Genomic DNA, 19,099 nt, shown 5'->3' on the forward strand with positions numbered 1-19,099 from the left:
TATTGTTGAGACCTACTGCTCAGAAAAAAAGATTCTTTCCAAAATATTACTGCTCATTGGCAATGCACCTCAAGAGCTCTCATGGAGATGCACAATGAGATTAAAATGCTGTTTTTATGCTGCTAACACAATATCCATTCTGCAGCCCATGGATCAAGCAGTAATTTTGACTTTCAAGTCTTATTTAAGAAATACATTTTGTAAGGCTATAGCTGCCATAAATAGTGATTCATCTGATGGATCTGGGCAAAGTAAATTGAAAACATCCTGGAAAGTATTCACTATTCTAGATGTAAGAACATTCATGATTCATGGGAGGATGTCAAAATAACAACATTAACAGGAATTTGGAGGAAGCTGATTCCAACTCTCATAGATGACTCTGAGGGGTTCAAAACTTCAGTGGAGGAAGTAACTGCAGATGTGGCAGAAACAGCAAGAGAACTAGCATTAGAAGTGGAGCCTGAAGATGTGACTGAATTGCTGCAACCTCACGATAAAGCTTTCACAGGTGAGGAGCTGCTTCTTACGGAGGAGCAAAGAAAGTGGTTTCTTGAGATGGATCTACTCCTGGTGAAGATGCTGTGAAGACTGCTGAGATGACAACGAAGGATTTAGAATATGACATAAACTTAGTTTATAAAGTAGCAGCAGAGTTTGAGAGGATTGACTCCAATTTTGAAAGATGTTCTGCTGTGGGTAAAATGCTATCCAACAGCATTGCCTGCTACAGGGAAAATGTGAAAGGTCAATCTGTGGGTCAAACTTCACTGTTGCCGTATTTTTTTTTTTAATTTTTTATTTATTTATTTATTCATTCATTCATTCATTTATTTATTTATTTTTGGCTGTGTTGGGTCTTCGTTTCTGCGCGAGGGCTTTCTCTAGTTGCGGCAAGCGGGGGCCACTCTTCATCGTGGTGCGCAGGCCTCTCACTATCGCGGCCTCTCTTGTTGCGGAGCACAGGCTCCAGACGCGCAGGCTCAGTAGTTGTGGCTCTCGGGCCCAGTTGCTCCGTGGCATGTGGGATCTTCCCAGACCAGGGCTCGAACCCATGTCCCCTGCATTGGCAGGCATATTCTCAACCACTGCGCCACCAGGGAAGCCCACTGTTGCCGTATTTTAAGGAATGGCCACTGCCACCCCAGCCTTCAGCAGCCACCACCCTGCTCAGTCAGCACCACCTACATAGAGGCAAGACTCTGCACCAGCAAAAAGAGTAGGACTTGCTGAAGGCTCAGATGATGGTCAGCAGTTTTCAGCAATAAAGTATTTTTATTTATTTACTTTTTGAATTTTTGTATTTTATTTTATTTTTTTATACAGCAGGTTCTTATTAGTTATCTATTTTATACATACTAGTGTATACATGACAATCTCAATCTCCCAATTCATCCCATCACCACCCCCGCCACTTTCCCCCCTTGGTGTCCATACGTTTGTTCTCTACATCTGTGTCTCTGTTTCTGCCTTGCAAACCGGTTCATCTGTACCATTTTTCTAGATTCCACATATACGTGTTAATATACGATATTTGTTTTTCTCTTTCTGATTTACTTCACTCTGTATGACAGTCTCTAGATTCATCCACGTCTCTACAAATGACCCAATTTCGTTCCTTTTTATGGCTGAGTAATATTCCATTGTATATATGTACCACATCTTCTTTATCCATTCGTCTGTCGATGGACACTTAGGTTGCTTCCATGTCCTAGCTATTGTAAACAGTGCTGCAATGAACATTGGGGTGCATGTGTCTTCTTGAATTATGGTTTTCTCTGGGTATATGCCCAGTAGTGGGATTGCTGGATCATATGGTAATTTTATTTTTAGTTTTTAAAGGACCCTCCACACTGTTCTCCATAGTGGCTGTATCAATTTACATTCCCACCAACAGTGCAAGAGGGTAGCAATAAAATATTTTTTATTAAGGCATGTACATTATTTCATTAGACATAACGCTATTGCACACATAATAGACTAAAGTACAGTGTAAACATAATTTCTATATGCACTGGGAAACCAAAAAATTCACGTGACTCGCTTTATTACAATATTTACTTTATTGCGGTGCTCTGGAACTGAACCTACAGTCTGAGGTATGCCTGTGTTATTATAGTGGTTGTAAAAAGCAGCAGGAACTTACTTATGGGAATAATGCACATGTTCTTTGCATATCACCAAAGATGACAGGCTTCCTATGTATTTAAACTGTATCAGGAATTCGCTGTTTCTTTAGGGTCAGATGACCTCATTTAACGTAGATCATTTCTGGATACAGTCAGTCCTCCATATCCATAGATGTGGAACCCACAGATACAGAGGGCTGACTGTACTATACCATTTTATATAAGGGACTTGAGCATCCTTGGGTTTTGTTAACAGTGGGGGGTTCTGGAAGCAATTCCCCACAGATACCGAGGGACCACTGAATATTACTACATGGAAGTTTATGAGCTCCTTGTATTTTTTGTTGCCCTCCCACTTGTATTGAAACCACCAAGTGATTATGATTACTACTAATTAATCTTTGATCTAATGTCCAAAGATCAGTTTATTTGGTCTCTCCACATGTGCCTAGTCCTTTGGCCTCATCTCTCACCACTGTCTCCTCTACTTGCTTTATGCTCCAGCTGTGCTGAGTCCAGAATCATGTTTCTTACTCTCTGTGGTTTTGCCCAAGCAATTCCCCCCACCACACACACCTGAAATTCCTTGCTCCCTACCTTCCCACCTTGTTTGCTTAATGAACTCCTGCATCCTTCAAGACTAAGCTAAGGCATCAATGTCCTCTGAGAAACCTTACAGGCAGAGTGAGTCACTCCAAGCATACATACTTTATATATGTCTAGTGTTGTAAGTTCATGCTATAATTACTTGTTTTCTTTTCTCATGGGTTATGTCTTAATTATCTTTGTAGCTCCAGAGTTTCCACTCTTCTTGGCACATGGGAGATTCTTCAAAATAAATGTTTGCTGGTGAATAACTAAATGATTTTGGTCTAAAAAGTTTTGCTTTTGCTGGCCTGTTTTGGAGAAATATTTAAGGATAATTTTCTGAATTATCCTCTATCCCTTCCACTAAGGTTCTAGCTTAGTGATTTTCAACTTTGTCCATTCAACAGCACACACCCCACTCCCATTAAATCACCAGTTTTATTGTCTATTTCATTCTTAATATCTGAGAGTAATATTTATTTGAATATTCATCATATGTATACAGCACACAAACACACATACATGCAAGCTCTAGAACATAAGCTCCTTTTATTTTCCCTTCTTATGGACAAATGCTCCAGCTCGTTCTTTGCCCAGCAAGCAATAGTAGTTTTGCTGCTTTTAAAATCTGATGCTTTAAAAATTTACAGATATGTGTGTGTGTGTACGCTCATGCATCCGTGTGTGTGCAGTACATGCATGTGGAAGGAGAAAGAGAGGAAATTAATACAAAAGAAGAAAAAAATGCTGTGGACCATGAATATGAAACCCTGAATACAATTTTAAAGGTTTTCTGAAATTTGGTGAGATACCAAAGTTTGGGACAGAAGATAAAATTTAAAAATACCTAATTTTTTTAAGGACTAGGTAAAGCTAATCACTAGGATTTTGTTATTTTAGACAATTGTAAAGTTCTATTAAAATATTTTACACAGAAGTAATTGAACTTTACTCAATTACAAAGAATATTACTGTAAAATTTCATTCTAAGCAGTCCATCTATTATAAACAGTATACTTGCTGATATAAGGTAGCTGATGTTCTGCCACAATTTGTTTTCAGTGGCTTGGCTTTACTGTGAAATCTAAACATTCTTCTTAAAGAGAACTGTATCTTATGCAGGGGTGAAACAATATCACCCTTAAATGGTTAAGGCTATAAAAAATTAAAAATCAAGGAGGGGATCATTTTGATAAAAAGTCTTCAAAATGTAAGAACAGAATCACTGCTTTTCCCCACTTCCCCACTCTATGTTCCTTGGTGTAACATGGCATTTTAAGATAATATGGGGTCTATAATAGGAATGTTAATGGAATCACTAAAATGACAAATGCTTGAAGACAGCGGATCTTAACTGGGGGTGATTTTGACCCCCAGGACATTTGTGGCAATGTCTGGAGATTTTTTTTAAATTTATTTATTTTGGATTGTTACAATTAGGGTGCTACTGCGGACACCTAGTGGGTAGAGGTCAAAGATGTTAAACATCCTCCAACGCACAGGATAGTTCTCCACAATAAAGAATTATCCAAATGTGCTGAGTTTGACAAAATCCTGCTCTAAGAGGAAATGTCTAATGCTGTCTGTCACAACTGAGTACAGGACTTATGGATTGATATTTTAAGCTGTGTATGAACCACTTATATATCCAGCACATGCTGTTCTGGTCTTTGGAATGATGATTTGTCTGGGAATGTTGTTTTTCCTCATGTTTACATGATTTCTTGTGACTAAGAAAGTATCAGAGCATGTTAGGAGATTTCTAGGCACTTCACTTGCTTACACAGTTTTGAATATGAAGAGATGTGCTTTGAGAGATCAGAAACACATCAGTGGTATTCATCACACTTTCAATTATATATAAAAGTTTGTTAATAAATGATTATAAATTTAGTCAAAGATCTCTTAAACACTTTGGTATATCTAATATTTTAAATTTAAGTGGTTTTGATACTTTTTAGTAATTAGAATCTCGTGAAAATTAATTTCATTTTTTAAATGAAACGTCATAAATCTCTTCTTATTGTGTTTGTGGTCAAAACCTTCATTTTAGCACTGATATTTCATAATGTGGGAGAAAAATAATAGGATTTTGTATTATATCAGAAATATAAGCTTGGTTTTAATAACTTATCCTATTTCCAACCACTCTGGCCTGACAGACACAACTCTCAATTCCTCTTGTTTAACATAAAAACAAACAAAAAACCCCTCAAAACACATACTCATCTATTTGCTTCCTCTCACCCTACTACCTTTGAAATGCCTTATTAGGTTCTGTACTTTCCTCCCCTTCCAGCTTGGGTTTCTTGCTCCTTTTCTTTTCCTCACCCATTTTATTCAACATATTTATCTTTCAATGAACTTAAATAGTTTTAAGAGAAAAATCAGCAGGGCACTATTAATTGTCTTTACTAACTAATAAAGGTAATCATTTAAGACTGATATTTTATGGTGATACTTATCTACATCAGTCTTTTTCCTTTTGTTTTTAATTTCACTTCTCAGTACAGTGGTGGCTGACAGTGGAGGTTCTGATGTAAGTTGAATCTGCATTCAAGTTCCAGCTCTGCCACTTGCTCTTCAACTCTGAGAAAATGACTTGCCTTTTTGTAAGCCTCTCTTTCTAGATCATTACATTGGGAATAATAATAGTATCTTACTCTTTTAGTGAAGAGTAAATGCGATAATGTTATGATGTCTTTAGCATGATAACTATAACATAGTAAGTGCTTAGTAAATATTAGCTATTATTAATATTCTAATCAGTAATATAATAAGCATATTAAGAAACATTTACTATGGTTATTATTAGAGACAAACCTGGGAAGAGAAAGCCATCGCGAAAAATAAGTAACATTCTTTCTGGATTTTTACAGTTTGGTTTTTGACAAAGGATAATACATTTTTAGTTTAAGTAAAAACTTAGCTCTATATTTGTAAAAATTATGCTTAGGTTTGTGTTCTTGATAGTAAATGTAAGACGCGGAATTGAGACATGAAGTAAATATATGCACTAATAAAGACTAATTGGAAGGAAGACCAGTCTGATTAAAAATATTTTAAAAAACAGAAATAAAATAACTAAGATAACACTGTCTATTCTTATTTATTTATGCAAGACTAGAAGGATCTTCATTTTGGTGACTAAATAAAAATGTTTATAGGAGTCATAACAATTGTATTATTATAAGCAGTACATATACAAAGATAAGAATCATAAAAACTAGTATTATTTAGTTAGCACTTACTATGTACATTTTATTGAGCATTTTATGTCTATTACCTCATTTAATTTTTCTTAAATCCTATGAATTAGAAATGAGCTATTTTACAGAGGAGGAAACTTATTAGTACCAGTCTAATTGCTTTAAGTAATAAAGCAACTGGGGAGTAAATGGATAACTGGTACAATAAACAATAATACCCTCTAGCTTTGATATAACTTAACCATATCTGTATAATTTTTCTCTTTCAAGAAGAAACCTTAACCACCTTAATCACCATTCCTTAACCAACTATTTTATGCTTTATTTCAATTTATAATCAATTCAAAATACCAAAGTGATCCAGATTCAACTTAATATTTTAGTTCATAACTCATTTGAATCATGTTGAGAGTTATTTTTTTCTCAGTGTTAGACTATTTATTACCAGTAGTCCATCAGCTTACCTTTTGTGTCTTCAACAATATGTTCTCAATTATTACCTTGGGCTTTCTATGACATTACCACTTTCCAGGATTCCCCCATTCAAAGGGTTTTTGAATTTAAGATTTTAAATTTTAATGCGTCATACAGCCTTTAAATACACGCAGTTTAAAATTAAAACCATCGTCTCCTGCTGTACTTACAAATCCCATTTGTTCTTGCTTTTTAAGTCTATTTTGATTTGAAAATTGGCACATTTTTACCTGAATAAACCTGAAAGGGGAATCACTCTGGAGGTGTACAACAGCAAACTATCCGTATAATATTGACAGAAAAGGTGAACTGGAATAAAGGTAACTGAAGTTTGGCTTCAATATAATTTAGATGTTTTTCATGAGTAAGAGAAAAGTAGAGGGCAAATAATTTTGTATTATCTCAATTCATAACCCTATAGAAGTTCTCTTGTTTCTTATAAAACAATGGGTAATCATATACTGACCTTGGACTCATCTAATCCAAGCTTCTTTAGAGACTTTCTGACATAATCCAGAAAGGAAGAGGATTTGGAATAAATTTTACCAACATGCCGATCACTGCAAAACAAAATTGAATCACTCTTTAGTTTTTCCAATTTAAATTATAGATGATTTTAAATTCAGTCATGAAATACTTTTAAATACCTTCTGTGCATATGGCACAAGCTCCACATGTGATAATAATGTAGTAATATTTTTGTGAACACTTTTAGTTTACATATTATAAAAATATTCGGGATCTGCTTTTGAGAATTCCTTCAACGTACAACAGTGGAAGACAATATTATGAAGACAATACTATGAGAAAGAAGTTGTAAACTTAGTATTAAAAAAGCCTCAGTTTTAAAGGGAACTCTAGGTATTTCGAAAGGTTCCATTGTGCTACAAAGCACATTTTCACTTTACTGGCTCAACATTACAGTGCACATTTCATGGCAACACCTGCTAATAGTGGTGACATCCAACAGCCATGCAAAGAGAACTTCAATGCCAGCCACTGAACAAGCACCATATGCTGCTGAGTTGGGTCTGACTTGATCTCATTTATGCCCTGCAGATTTTCATTACAGTATAAACAAAATATGAGATGGTTTTAAATTTAAATAATGCAATGTTGGACTATCACATCTCACAATTTTGGTTGCATTTAGGTATAATGTAAAAATCAAGAGAATAAAAAATTTACCACCTCCAAGTATCAAAAACAATGAATAAAAGCTCATTTACTCTTGGCAGTATAAATATTAATCCCTATGCTTAGTCAGACATGATGCTCTACCAATTCTTCCATTGAAATATACCTCAAATATATAACTTCAGCTCCACTTCTAGACGGCCACTTCAATTACACTTGTTATTACCTCATGTCCTAATTATTACAGCTACTTCCTAATTAAAGTCGATGTTTGTCCCTTCATTCCTGCCTACATTGTCATGCTATTTTGTTAGACGAGCATTTCCATTTACCACTTTCCTGCTCAAAAAACTACTTTGAAATAATAGTCATTTGAAAAGGTATAGGTTCCAGGAAACAGAAATTATATTTTTTATTAGTTTTTGTGTAATTCTCAGATCCTACACGTTTATATGTAAGAGATAGCATATAATCGATATGGACATCTTATGTATCAGTATATTGAATTGATAAACTGTATAGCCAGAAAAAGAAAAAAAGTCATTTAATATTAACTTCCTGCTCCTCATCTTAACAGGTTTTTAAACTTTTATTATTATTATTTTTTAATCCAGAGGGGCAAGCAATTCTCTCCCATGAGATAGTGATTTTGGTTCTTATTTTATACTATCTATCACCACCTAGTGGAGTAGCTTAAGAGAGAAAGCAGAGCACAGTAGATAAAAGTGTAGCCTCCAGTCTGTCTCTATCACCTACTAGCTCCCTGTTTATCAAAACGGGGTATTAATAGTACCAATTTCGTAAAGTCACTGTGAGGATGAAATTAGGTAACACATGTAAGGTGCTCAGAACTGTGCCACCACGTGAGTTGTTTTCTTTGCTATCATGATTGTTGTTTTTATCATAATTGGAATTATCATTTGGATTTTTCTTCGATTACAAAGTTAAAAGAGCCAGAGTGAGATGCTCATAGGAAAGTGCTAACCACTGTAAGCTGAAGACAGTAGACAGTATAAGTGTAGGTGGTGTCGACTTGTTTCCTGGGTTTTGTATTTCAGATTGCTTGAAAATAAGAGAAACATTTAAAATTTTAATTTGCCCTCGCCTTACTTTTTCTTTTCAGAATATACTACCCCTTTTCTGTTACAAAATCTCACAACATGATTATGAGATTACTTTTAGTGTATTAAGCAATAATTTGCTACATAAGACTTGTCCCTTAAATCCTTTGTTGAGGTATACTATTTTGGACCTGTTTTTAGCAGCAACCAGTAAGGGAGAAAAATATCATCCAAATAGAATTAGAAAGGTGATTATCTGATCATGTTACTTCTCTTTAAATTCCTCCAGAATTTCCTATGACTCTTAGAATTAAGATCTAAATGCTTAACATAGTATATAATAAGCCTTGTACCACCTGGTCCATTCTGACAACCTCTTTAACACTCCTAGGACACTGCCTCTCCATTCACAATGACAGTCTTTCTAGTTTCTTGAACACATCATGCTTTTGTCTATAAACACTATTTGTGTTACACTTCACCCCTGATCTTTTTGCCTAGGGAATCCCAAACTCATTCTTTCAGATCCTTTTTTTTTTTTTTTTTAACTTTTGGGTTTATTGATTGATTGATTGATTGATTGATGTGTTGGGTCTTCGTTTCTGTGCGAGGGCTTTCTCTAGTTGCGGCAAATGGGGGCCACTCTTCATCGCGGTGCGCGGGCCTCTCATTATCGCGGCCTCTCTTGTTGCGGAGCACAGGCTCCAGACGCGCAGGCTCAGTAGTTGAGCCTAGCTGCTCTGCGGCATGTGGGATCTTCCCAGACCAGGGCTCGAACCCGTGTCCCCTGCATTGGCAGGCGGATTCTCAACCACTGCGCCACCAGGGAAGCCCCAGATCCGATCTTAAATGTTGCTTCCTTAGGAAAGTCTTCTCTGGCCTCCCAGATGAAGTTAGGCTCCTGACACAGAGAACTTTTCCTTCACATGCTTACTCTTTTTTGTTTCTCTGAGTGTCTGTCTTTATTTTAAGTCAGTGGACTCCAAAGAGGGGTGAACATACCCCAAGGGAAAGAGAATATTAGAATTTTAACTTCTATTTCTATTTATCTTTACCTTTTTAATTTCAATTTTTCAGTTTATTTAAAAATCTATACAATAGACTAGTAGAAAGACACATATATCACTTATAAATAATTAAGTATTCATTTTGGGGGTGCATGCTCAAGAATGTTTATTGACAGAGGTGTGAAATTTGAAAATATGTTTGAGATCACTGCTCTGAGCAGCTGGAGAGCAGAGTTTCCACCTGTTCTGCTCCTGACCATATCCCCTGTGCCTAGCGTAGACGCTCCAATATAGCAGGATCTCAATAAATGGATTAAATAATTAAATAAATATCTCTTGCAGCTTGTAGAAACAAAAACATCTAGTCAGACTATAACATGAAATGCGTTAATACGGTAAATAGATCTATTTGCTAATCAAGTAGAGTTAGGAAGGCAGGCTTAACTATACAAATAAACAAGTGTGATTTAAAATATATATAGAGAGAACTACTGAACAAATATATAAGGAATAGTGCAATGTAAACAAAACAAAAAATAACAGTTAATATTTATTTCATGTTTACGATGTGCCAGGGCTCTTAAGTCCTTTGCTGCATTTACTTATTTGATATCCTTACTACTACTCCATGTGGTAGGTCCCACTATTATCCCCATTTTATTTATTTTTTAATATTACTTATGTTTGTTTTTTTTTTAAATTAATTTATTTGTTTATTTTTGGCTGTGTTGGGTCTTCGTTTCTGCGCGAGGGCTTTCTCTAGTTGCGGCAAGCGGGGGCCACTCTTCATCACGGTGCGCGGGCCTCTCACTATCGCGGCCTCTCTTGTTGCGGAGCACGGGCTCCAAACGCGCAGGCTCAGTAGTTGTGGCTCACGGGCCTAGTTGCTCCGCGGCATGTGGGATCTTCCCAGACCAGGGCTTGAACCCGTGTCCCCTGCATTGGCAGGCAGATTCTCAACCACTGCACCACCAGGGAAGCCCCAATCCCCATTTTAAAGATGGTGAAACTAAAGAACAGAGAGGTTAAGTAAACTGCCCACAGTTTGAATTCAGGAAGTGTGGCTTCAGAATCTGGGATATTAACTACTATTAAATATTAACTCCGGCACAGTTCTTCAACAGGATTTATACTCGATATTGTTAAACTTCAGATGAAGAATGTCTACCTCTGTGTTATAGACAAAGAGAAGTAGGCAGACTCCATGTGGACTCAAGACTGAAATAAGTTTGATTCCTTGCTCTACCACGGATTTACCACTTAAAAACCTCTCTTTGCCTCTCCTTGTTCAGCAGTAGGTTGAAGATAAGAGTCTATGTATGCACCATGCTTGGCTGTGTCTGTCAAACACTCAATGAATGGAGGTCATTTTCCTGTTATTGTGCTGGGTTCTAGGGGTAGAATCATCCACAGTTTATAAAGGAAGACAGGTGAACAAATGCTACAATTCAATGTGATAAGCAAAAGATGGTGCTCAGAATACAGCACAGAGTAGGGAGTGCTTTAGCTGCTGGAATTGACTAGGGTAAGCTTTCTTAGAGGAGGAATTAAGTTTCAAAACGTCTCAGTTTCCAACAGTACTGCGAACAGCAATATTGATAAAACAAATGATAAAATTATAAAAGTAACATACTAAAATTAGGCCAACACATAAAATATAGAAATAGGTTACAACAATTTTTTTTTAAACTGTCCTCCTTAAGGACTCCAAAGAGGTACTTTAAAGGGTTACAATTTTCCATAAAATATGAAAAGGATAATTGTGTAAGAAATAAGTCCTTTCCTAAAATTTATTAAATTTATTTGGTTCTATGTAAGACTGTATTTGAAAATAGAGTGCTATTGTTAAAAAATTCAGAAAAAACGGTTTTATTACTTTCACGGTATAGAAGGAGAAGGGAAGTACCAATAAGTCCATTTTGGTTTAAGAAAAAAAAAGTATATTTTACAGGAAACAGAATGTCAATTTAAATATTATTACCAAAGCAACACAAGATTTAGTATAATGAATCAGGCTTTTAGAACTTTTGGAGGTAAAAGGTTACTTTTGCAGGACATGGCACTAATCTCTATAAGGTATGGGTGTCTTACAAATCAACCTTCTTAAGAATAATAGCTGTAAAGAGAGTTTATGATGTAGAATGCAGTCTGCTCTTTTGCAGCTACAAGAAAGAGACTATTTCACTCATCAGACTTTAGAAGGGTCTATAGTTTTAAGGATAAATACTGCAATTCTAGTAATTAAGAAATGAGAAAAAAGAGGCAGGTGCAAAAAAAAATCTCAAAACTTACCTATATAGAAAGTAAAAGCACAGAATAGGACTGTTAACAAATGGAATATGGGGCAATCCCATTTTTAATTTTAATTTTTAGTAAGTGCCTATTGCATTTTTCTCATTATTTAACACTAAAGATTTGGAGTCTACCTTTTACAGTTATACATTATGACATCACAGAATCACTGCAGTCTTAATTTTTGCTGACGTGTGTGAAGATAAATAGAAATCCTTCTCTCTGTTAATTAGTTAATATAATTAATATAGTTAATATAATTGCTTTCTGTAAGAATATGCCTAAGATCAGGGATCTGGAGGCCATCTTGTTCTGCCTCCTCTGATGTATCTTCAACTTCTCTTTACTCACTGAGTCTTTACTCTTATCATCGGAAAATGCTCAAGTTTCTCTGTTTGAAAAAACCAACCAAGCAAACCAAAATCCCCCACGCCAAACAAAACTTCTTTCTGATTCTATATCCTAAAACTATCTACTATATGGTGGTTGTCACATGACCAAACGATAAAGAGTTGAACGTGAGTTTGCCTGTCCAATCACGTAAGTTAGTTCACGTGTCTGGTGTACATTGTCATGTGCACGCATCCTCTACAAGTGGTTGTGCTTTTGTGTATTTTACTATACAGTACTGTATAGAGTACAGTATCTTTATTACAAGCCCAGGATGTCCAGAAGCAAGTGTAAAAGCAGCGGTGATGTAGCTGGTACTGCTAAGAAGCGCCAAGCGATAATGATGGAAACAGAAGTGAAAATAATCGAGAGAGTGGAGTGACAAGAGGAAGAAGAAGTAACTGAAGAACTGAAGAGATGCACATCTCAGGGAATGGAAAGGGGATTTTCTTTATTTGAGGAGGCACTGTTACCGTTTGAGGCACAGGACCCGAACGTAGAATTGTACACAAAGGTTGCATCAGCCGTTCAGAATGCAATCCATTGCTATAATGTCTTCTAGGACGAGAAAAAAAGAGCTACTACCCAGACATCACTGGATCATTTTTTCAAGAGGGTAGATAGAATTGAATCCAGCAAGGAACCAGAACCTGTGACATCAGCGTCAGGCGTAAGTGAAATTGCAGCTTGCCCTCTGTCTCCTATTCTGATGATCCTTCAGCTCTACCATCTCCCACCTCCTCTCCCTCCTCCAGTCAGTAAATCTTCTTGCCTGTTCACTCGATGCCAGCCCCTGTATGCCAGCTGTTGTACTGTACTACTGTGCTTTTCAAGGTACTGTACAGTAAGATTAACAATGTTTTCTTTATTTTTTGTGTTTGTTTTTTATGTATATTTGTGTGAAAAGTATTATAAGCCTATTATAGTACAGTACTATATAGCCAACTGTGTTAGTTGGGTACCTAGGCTAACTTTGTTGCAATTACGAACAAACTGGACTTACAAACGCACTCTCGGAACAGAACTCGTTCGTATGCAGGGGACTAACTGTATGGCAATATGAGCTAATGAGAAGCTGATGACAGAGGAGAGAAAGCAGATAACAAATGTTAGAGAGGAGTGATGGTAGATATCATAGAGATGATAATTTTGAGTAAAGAACTAAAGAAAGAGGGTGAACTAGCCACGTGGATATCTGGTGAGGAGCATTCCAGGCAGAGGACACATTACGTGGAAAGGTTCTGGGGTAGAAAGTGTTCCTGGTATTTTCAAGTAATACCAAGGAAAGCAGTACAGACATAAATAAACGGGAAAATAGTAGAAATGAGATCAGAGAGATAATGAGTAGCTCCATCACATAAGGCTTTGTAGGTCATAGTGAAAATATTAGCTTTACTTCCAAGTGAATAAGAAACCATGGGAAGACTGTGAGAAAGATCTCACTTAAAAATATTAACAGGATCACTCTGGCTATTGTGTGGAGAATAGACTCTAGGGGGCAAAAATAGAAGCAGGGAGACCAATTAGGAGGTTATTACAATAATCTACATGAGAGATGATGGTGGCTTTGACCAGGGTGGTGGCCCTGAGGATGGTTAAGAAGTGGTAGAATTTTAGATATATTTAATTAGACAGACTATAAAATTGTTGAAGGACTGGATCCAGGCAGTGTGAGAGAGAGAGGTCAAAGTTATCCTGGCCTGAGCAACTAGAAGAATACGCTTGTCATTAACTGGACTATACATTTGAGATTCACCAGCATATAAATGGTACTGAAAGCCATGAGACATGATGAGATCACCTAGGTGGTAGGAACTGATAGAAAAAAGCACTCCAAAAATGAGAGGTCTGAAAGAGGAAGAGGAGTCAGCAAAATAAACTGAAAAAAAAAAAAAATAGAAAAAGGTGACTATCTTAAGAGGGACTTTCTCTAGCATATGAGAGAAAGTAAAAAGTGGTAAATTGTGTGAAATACTTATGGCAGGCTAAGTAAGTTGAGGATTGAGAGCTGACCAGGAGATTTAGCCACATGGGGTCATTAGTGCCCCTGAAAAGGGGAGTTTGACGGAGTGATGGAAGTAAGGTCTGATTGGAATTCAAGTGAAATGGGAAAGAAATTGGCAGCACTTTCAAGGAGTTTTCCAGTAAAGGAAAGAACAGATATGGGATAGTAGTTGGACGGGAAAATGGTTCCAAAGAGGATTTTCAGAATCTGTGCTCTTAACCACTATGATAGACGACTTCAATTAATAAAGCTGAAAACTGGCCATCAGGGCTCACCAGGTGGCAGAGGAGTAGACACAAACAACTCATTGTACATTTAGATTCAATAAGAGCAGTGAATCCCAGATTAAGTACTATGGGAGGAGAGAGTGAGAAGGAGAAGGGAAAGATACCAGAGATGTCTTCCAAACTAGGTTTTAAACAATGCCTAGGATTTCACCTGCCAGAAACAGGGAAGGAAAAGATGCAGAAATGGGGAGGAGAATATTTCAGGTAGGCAAAGGAGCTCCAAGGACGCATACGAGGTCCAAAAATAATTGCATGGAAATGATGAATAATCCAGTATACAAACAGTGTGCATGGGCAGCTGCTTGGGGTGCAGAGAAGGAAGAATGGGGTGGTGAATTAGGCTGGAAAGGACATTAGTGGCACCTTAGAAATGGCCTTGAATGCCATAATAAGGATATTTTAGTTTTTGAGTATAAAGAAGAGAAATCATCAAACATTCTGAAGTGAGAAAAGTGACATGACTGTTTCTGAAAGATAAATGATGGGACTTGAAGAACAGATTAAAAGGGGGCCCTCTGTCAGAATAAAGCACGGTTAGCATGCTAAAAAGGAATCAGTATTCTTCCTTTTAATAAAAGTGAATGCACTAGATCTAATTAAAATTCTACTCAAGTGAATCCAACACCACCCACATGCTTTCCCCAAAATACAATTGTAAGAACATGGTTTCCTTGTAGCATTTTCCAAAGAAGCAACATTAGTTTAGGAAATTATAGGAAAAGGTAAAGTAGACATATACTAAATAAAAATAAGCACATGAAGGACAGAAAGTATCAAAGTTCAGTTTCTCCATCATCAGAAAATATTTATGAAGTTATTTATTTTGTGTTTTATACACTAATACCTACTGAAAGACTTAAGGGACCTTTAAGTATTTCTTAAGACTTAACATAAAATTTTGCTGAAAATGGCAATCACTTAAGGAAGTTACAAAAATCTTCAAAATACTCTTCAATTTAAAAGATACAGACCTGCTAATCTGACCACACATTATGGACTAAATAAGTAGCTTTAATTTGGTGAGCCAGTTTTCATGATCTGGTTTTTCACACACCTATTTGATTACTACAAAATTAAAATGAAAGTTAAACTAATTCATAATTACAGGCATCAAAATTTATGTATTTCTTCTACAGTTGTTTACAGTACTCATTATGAAAGAGAATAATAAAGTAAGTAAAGTATATACATCAATTTCTCTGCTCTCTTTTGAAGTGTTCTAAAGGATTTTTATCCTATTCAATGCTTGTTTTGGCATTTTATTCCCTTAGAAAGTTTCCAGATAAGGACTAATTATAACATTTTAAAAATTATATAAATTATTGAGTTTTAACATAAGTGTTAAATGCTAATTCACAATTACAATAGAGTAAAAATGCTATAGTTTTTAAGTCCATGAAAAAAGTTTATTTCTAATCTTATGTTATATAAACAATTAAACTTAAAGAAACTTTCAGAATAATATTTCAAGTAGTCTGAAACAGTATATCACTTGAAGACAATTTATTTAATTAGCAAGGAAAGCTAAACAAAATGCAGAAGAAATAATTCAGTGATCTTATTTTCTGTCTTTAGTACTCTTGCTGGCCAGAGATTCCAATCAAGTTAACCTTGTTAACAATGCTAATACAAGGAGACCTATAACTCCACTCATATTAAAAATATCCCAAAGAATTTAAACTAAAAAGAAGCATGGGATAGCAAAAAGAAAACTTTTGTGGACTATGAATTTGGTCCTAGCTCTGGTTCTTTTAGGCTGTACGACTTAAGACAAGCTTTTAACCACTTTATCTTAATTTTCCTTATTACTATAATGAGGTGACTGGAACAGATACTAGGAGTATAATATGTAGTTCAACTAACCCTGGGCTGTAGCCTGAAATGAGATTATAATTTCACTGCTGTTGAACACAAACAAGTATTTACAAAATACTATGTATAAGGCATAAAGAATGTCAATAAAATGAACCCTTATATGCAACACCAAACTTGAGAAATAGAACATTAACCGTCTCTAGAAATTCCTATGTGCCCCTCATCTTCCCCACCTTATCACTTTGTCTACTCAGTTGTCCTCCCTCCCATAGGATACTATACCACTGAATATTGCTTGTGTTTATCATTCTTAGGCTTTTCTTGATTGTTTACCACATATTTACACTCTTGAATAATTATACCGTTTGTGCTTGTTTCCAAATTATACAGAAATTTTTCTATAACGTTTAGATTCACAACATTCATCCACTTGGATGCGTGTAGTTGTAATTCATACATTTTCACTATGGCACGGTATTCCACAACAGTTTATCCATTCTCCTATTAATGAAATTTTTATGCCTAGACTTTTGCTCTTATAAACATTGCTGCTATTGATCATTCTTTTTGTTGTTGTTATTGCTGTTTTATTTATTTTTTAAATTTTTTAAAAAATTTTATTTATTTATTTATTTATGGCTGCATTGGGTCTTCGTTTTTGTGCGAGGGCTTTCTCTAGTTGTGGCAAGCGGGCCACTCTTCATCGCGGTGCGCGGGCCTCTCACTATCGCGGCCTCTCTTGTTGCGGAGCACAGGCTCCAGACGCGCAGGCTCAGTAACTGTGGCTCACGGGCCCAGTTGCTCCGTGGCATGTGGGATCTTCCCAGACCAGGACTCGAACCCGTGTCCCCTGCATTGGCAGGCAGATTCTCAACCACTGCGCTACCAGGGAAGCCCTGCTGTTTTATTTTATTTTTTAAAATTTGGCTGGGCCGAGCCGCGCAGCTTTAAGGATCTTAGTTCCCCGGCCAGGGGTGGAACCCGCGCCTGGGCAGTGGAAGCGCTGAGTCCTAACTGCTGGACTGCCAGGGAATTCCCCTTTTCTGTAGTTAAGAAATGGCATCTAGGGGAAAATGAAGCCCTAAAAGCTGGCTTCATTTCTCTTGGTTTCCATCTTCTCCTAGATATTTGCTGTGTAATTTTTAATTTCCTTGATAGTCTCTGATGTTCTCAAACCAATTAAAAACAAATTAAAATACACACATACTTGTACACACACACCACACACTTCCATATATACACATCTCTAGCATTTTTAGTTTTTCTCAGAAGGAGGGTTAGCCCTAATTACTTAGTCTGCTGTTACTGGAAGCAGGTTTCTATCATTTTCTTTGGTTTCTGCACATGCCATCCTGACTAGAATATGAAAGACTCCTGTGTGGACACTAAATCCTATGCATTCAGAACCTGATAGGCTGCCTGCCCCACAATAAACAACCGCTGGGTTAAAAAATATAACATGTGCAAGTCTTGGCAACTAATTAGAATGTGTGGTTTGATGATGAGAAAAGAAAAGAATCGAATATGATTTTAAGATTTCTAAAGCTTGATATTGGTCATGCAATTCCCCAGAAATGACAAAAGAAGTGAAGAGACAGAAGAAAGAGGAATAGAATTGGTGGGAAGCTGACTTTGTTTTCTGGCTGTGGCTGAATCTGGTGTATTTTTAAGTGCTTAAGGTACTTAAGTGAGGCTGTTCAGAAGCTGTTTCTCTATATTGAGAAATAGAGATTTGAACTTCAAAAAAGAGGTGGGAGCTGGATACATGATTTAAGTTATTTGTTGTGAGGGTAACTGTTAAGAGAAAGAGGAAATATAAAGAGACAGCAGCTAAGTATAAAACACTAGAGAATTTCTGGATATACCAAGGGGATGAGTAAGAAGAAAAATGCTTACAGAAGACAGATGAGAGTTCAAGGTAGGAAAAGGAAACTTAGAGGAATGCAGCTTAATGGAAGACAGTGAGGACGAGAGTTTGGAAAAAACAATTATTACATGATCAAATATGGCTGAAAGCTCAATAAAGATCTGGAATGAAAGAAGTCTTAAATAACATCTACTGAGTAATAAAGGCAGGCAGGAATGTGGAGGGTTGGAGAGATGTGAACTTTTAAGTGAGAAGAGAACTTCAGAAAAGAGTGAAGATGGTCTTAAGTGGTCATCAAGAGAACAACAAATACAGTAATGAACAGATTTGAGGTCTTAAAGGAAGGCAGGCAGTCAATATTTGAGTAGACATGAATTTGCACAATTTTGTGACTTTTTCCAACAAGGTTAGCATCTTGGGGTGAGTTCAGAGAAAGGAACCAGTTTTCAGGAAACCATGAGAAATTCACTTTCAGACATTTTGAAGATTAATATATGGAAAAGAGAATGGAGATAGGGACACAGATTTGGGAGTTATCTACCTAGAAATGACAATTAAAATCAATGGTATACGTAGATATTTGTATGTCATAATTTCTTTTAGTAAAAAAATAGACTATTTTCTTAGAGAAATTATACCTAATCTGAAAATAGCTTCTATTGCTGTTAATAAGTTTGGATTTGTGTTTGAGAACTTGAAAACTACCCTATTTTAGTTTGAGAATAATCCTATTATAACCAAATGGCAATCAGAATCCTAAATTTATAACTAGTACGAAGAAACGTTCATGAAACTTGAAGGGACTGCAGATGTATGCTTGAGTATGGCAGTTATTAAA

At 36.3% G+C, this 19,099-nt stretch overlaps 1 protein-coding gene across 3 annotated transcripts in view; it reads right to left on the reverse strand.

The window, feature by feature from the left end:
* The window catches only part of METTL25 (methyltransferase like 25), a 256,001-nt gene that overhangs the window by 156,599 nt on the left and 80,303 nt on the right, over window positions 1-19,099 (reverse strand). For all 3 annotated transcript variants that reach the window (XM_057556528.1, XM_007194949.3, XM_007194950.3), the window contains exon 9: window positions 6,867-6,960. In XM_057556528.1, coding sequence (XP_057412511.1) covers window positions 6,867-6,960 — 94 coding nt within the window. The remainder of the gene's footprint in view (window positions 1-6,866; window positions 6,961-19,099) is intronic.

Source organism: Balaenoptera acutorostrata, chromosome 11, assembly GCF_949987535.1.
Source record: "Balaenoptera acutorostrata chromosome 11, mBalAcu1.1, whole genome shotgun sequence".
Classification (NCBI taxonomy): domain Eukaryota; kingdom Metazoa; phylum Chordata; class Mammalia; order Artiodactyla; family Balaenopteridae; genus Balaenoptera; species Balaenoptera acutorostrata.